We start from the raw sequence: 913 nt of genomic DNA on the forward strand, positions 1-913 counted from the left end.
GGCGGGCCCGGGATATGGCCCGTCGCAGCACCCTGCTTGCGGGTGTGCCTGGGCTGGTTGCTCTCAGGCGATGTGCAGCCTCTGCTCGGCCTTCCCCTTTCTTTCCTCGCGGCTGAGCTGCCTGAATGTGGCTGGTTGCTGGCGTCTGTACGGAGGCCCGTGGCTACAGCGTGAAAGAGGCTCTCCCGGTCGCTTCTCTGGTAGGCAAAGATCGTCTCTCCCTATAGCTGAGGCAGACAAAAAAACCCAGTAAACATATGTGATGCTTTGCAAGGCATCCTGCTGCAAAGAACATAGAACAAAACCCCCAAAATTTTAGGTTTTTGCCTAATTCTGTAGATAAGATATGAGAAAATCGTGGTAGGATCTGAGGATGGTGCTAATAAGTCTCAACATGGAAGAAAGATCTCGGCAAGGGAGAGCAGCTCGTACTCAGGGAATACAGCCTCTGGTCTGATTTCTTAACAGCGTGATGCAATCTCTTATGAGAAAGGGTTAAGTAACTTCTTTGTATCTACAAAGCTGACAGAATTTCTGGATTATTCAAACAATATGATAAGCAGGGCAGCTTTTGCAAAAAAATTAGCAGAAAACGTCCCTAATTTGTACTAACGTTCCTAACAGGAATCGGAGGCAACCTTTCACTCCTCCCCTCAGTTCATCAGAACCCACACGCCAACCCTCCTTCCTACTCCCCACGAGGCTTTACTTCAGCCAGGAAACTACAAAATGAAAAACCTAAAGAAGTCAGAGAAAATTATTTGCAAAATTACTGAAATATGCTGTATGAGGTGTGTTGGGTTTGGGTTTTTTTGGGTTTTTTTTCCCCTGTCACGTACGTACTACCAGGACGGATTCCGCCGTGCCCATAAGCAGCCGGTAGCACTGGGGTGCTTGGCGGCTGCTTGAGGCA

At 48.4% G+C, this 913-nt stretch overlaps 1 protein-coding gene across 1 annotated transcript in view; it reads left to right on the forward strand.

Annotated features, from left to right (window-relative positions):
* The first annotated feature begins 125 nt into the window (after positions 1-125).
* The window catches only part of COQ5 (coenzyme Q5 homolog, methyltransferase (S. cerevisiae)), a 7,734-nt gene continuing 6,946 nt past the window's right edge, over positions 126-913 (forward strand). Inside the window, exons 1-2 of the mRNA XM_009330868.1 lie at positions 126-200; positions 340-428. Of these exons, the coding sequence (XP_009329143.1) occupies positions 126-200; positions 340-428 (164 nt within the window). The remainder of the gene's footprint in view (positions 201-339; positions 429-913) is intronic.

The sequence above is a fragment of the Pygoscelis adeliae genome, unplaced genomic scaffold (assembly GCF_000699105.1).
Source record: "Pygoscelis adeliae isolate BGI_AS28 unplaced genomic scaffold, ASM69910v1 Scaffold358, whole genome shotgun sequence".
Classification (NCBI taxonomy): Eukaryota; Metazoa; Chordata; class Aves; order Sphenisciformes; family Spheniscidae; genus Pygoscelis; species Pygoscelis adeliae.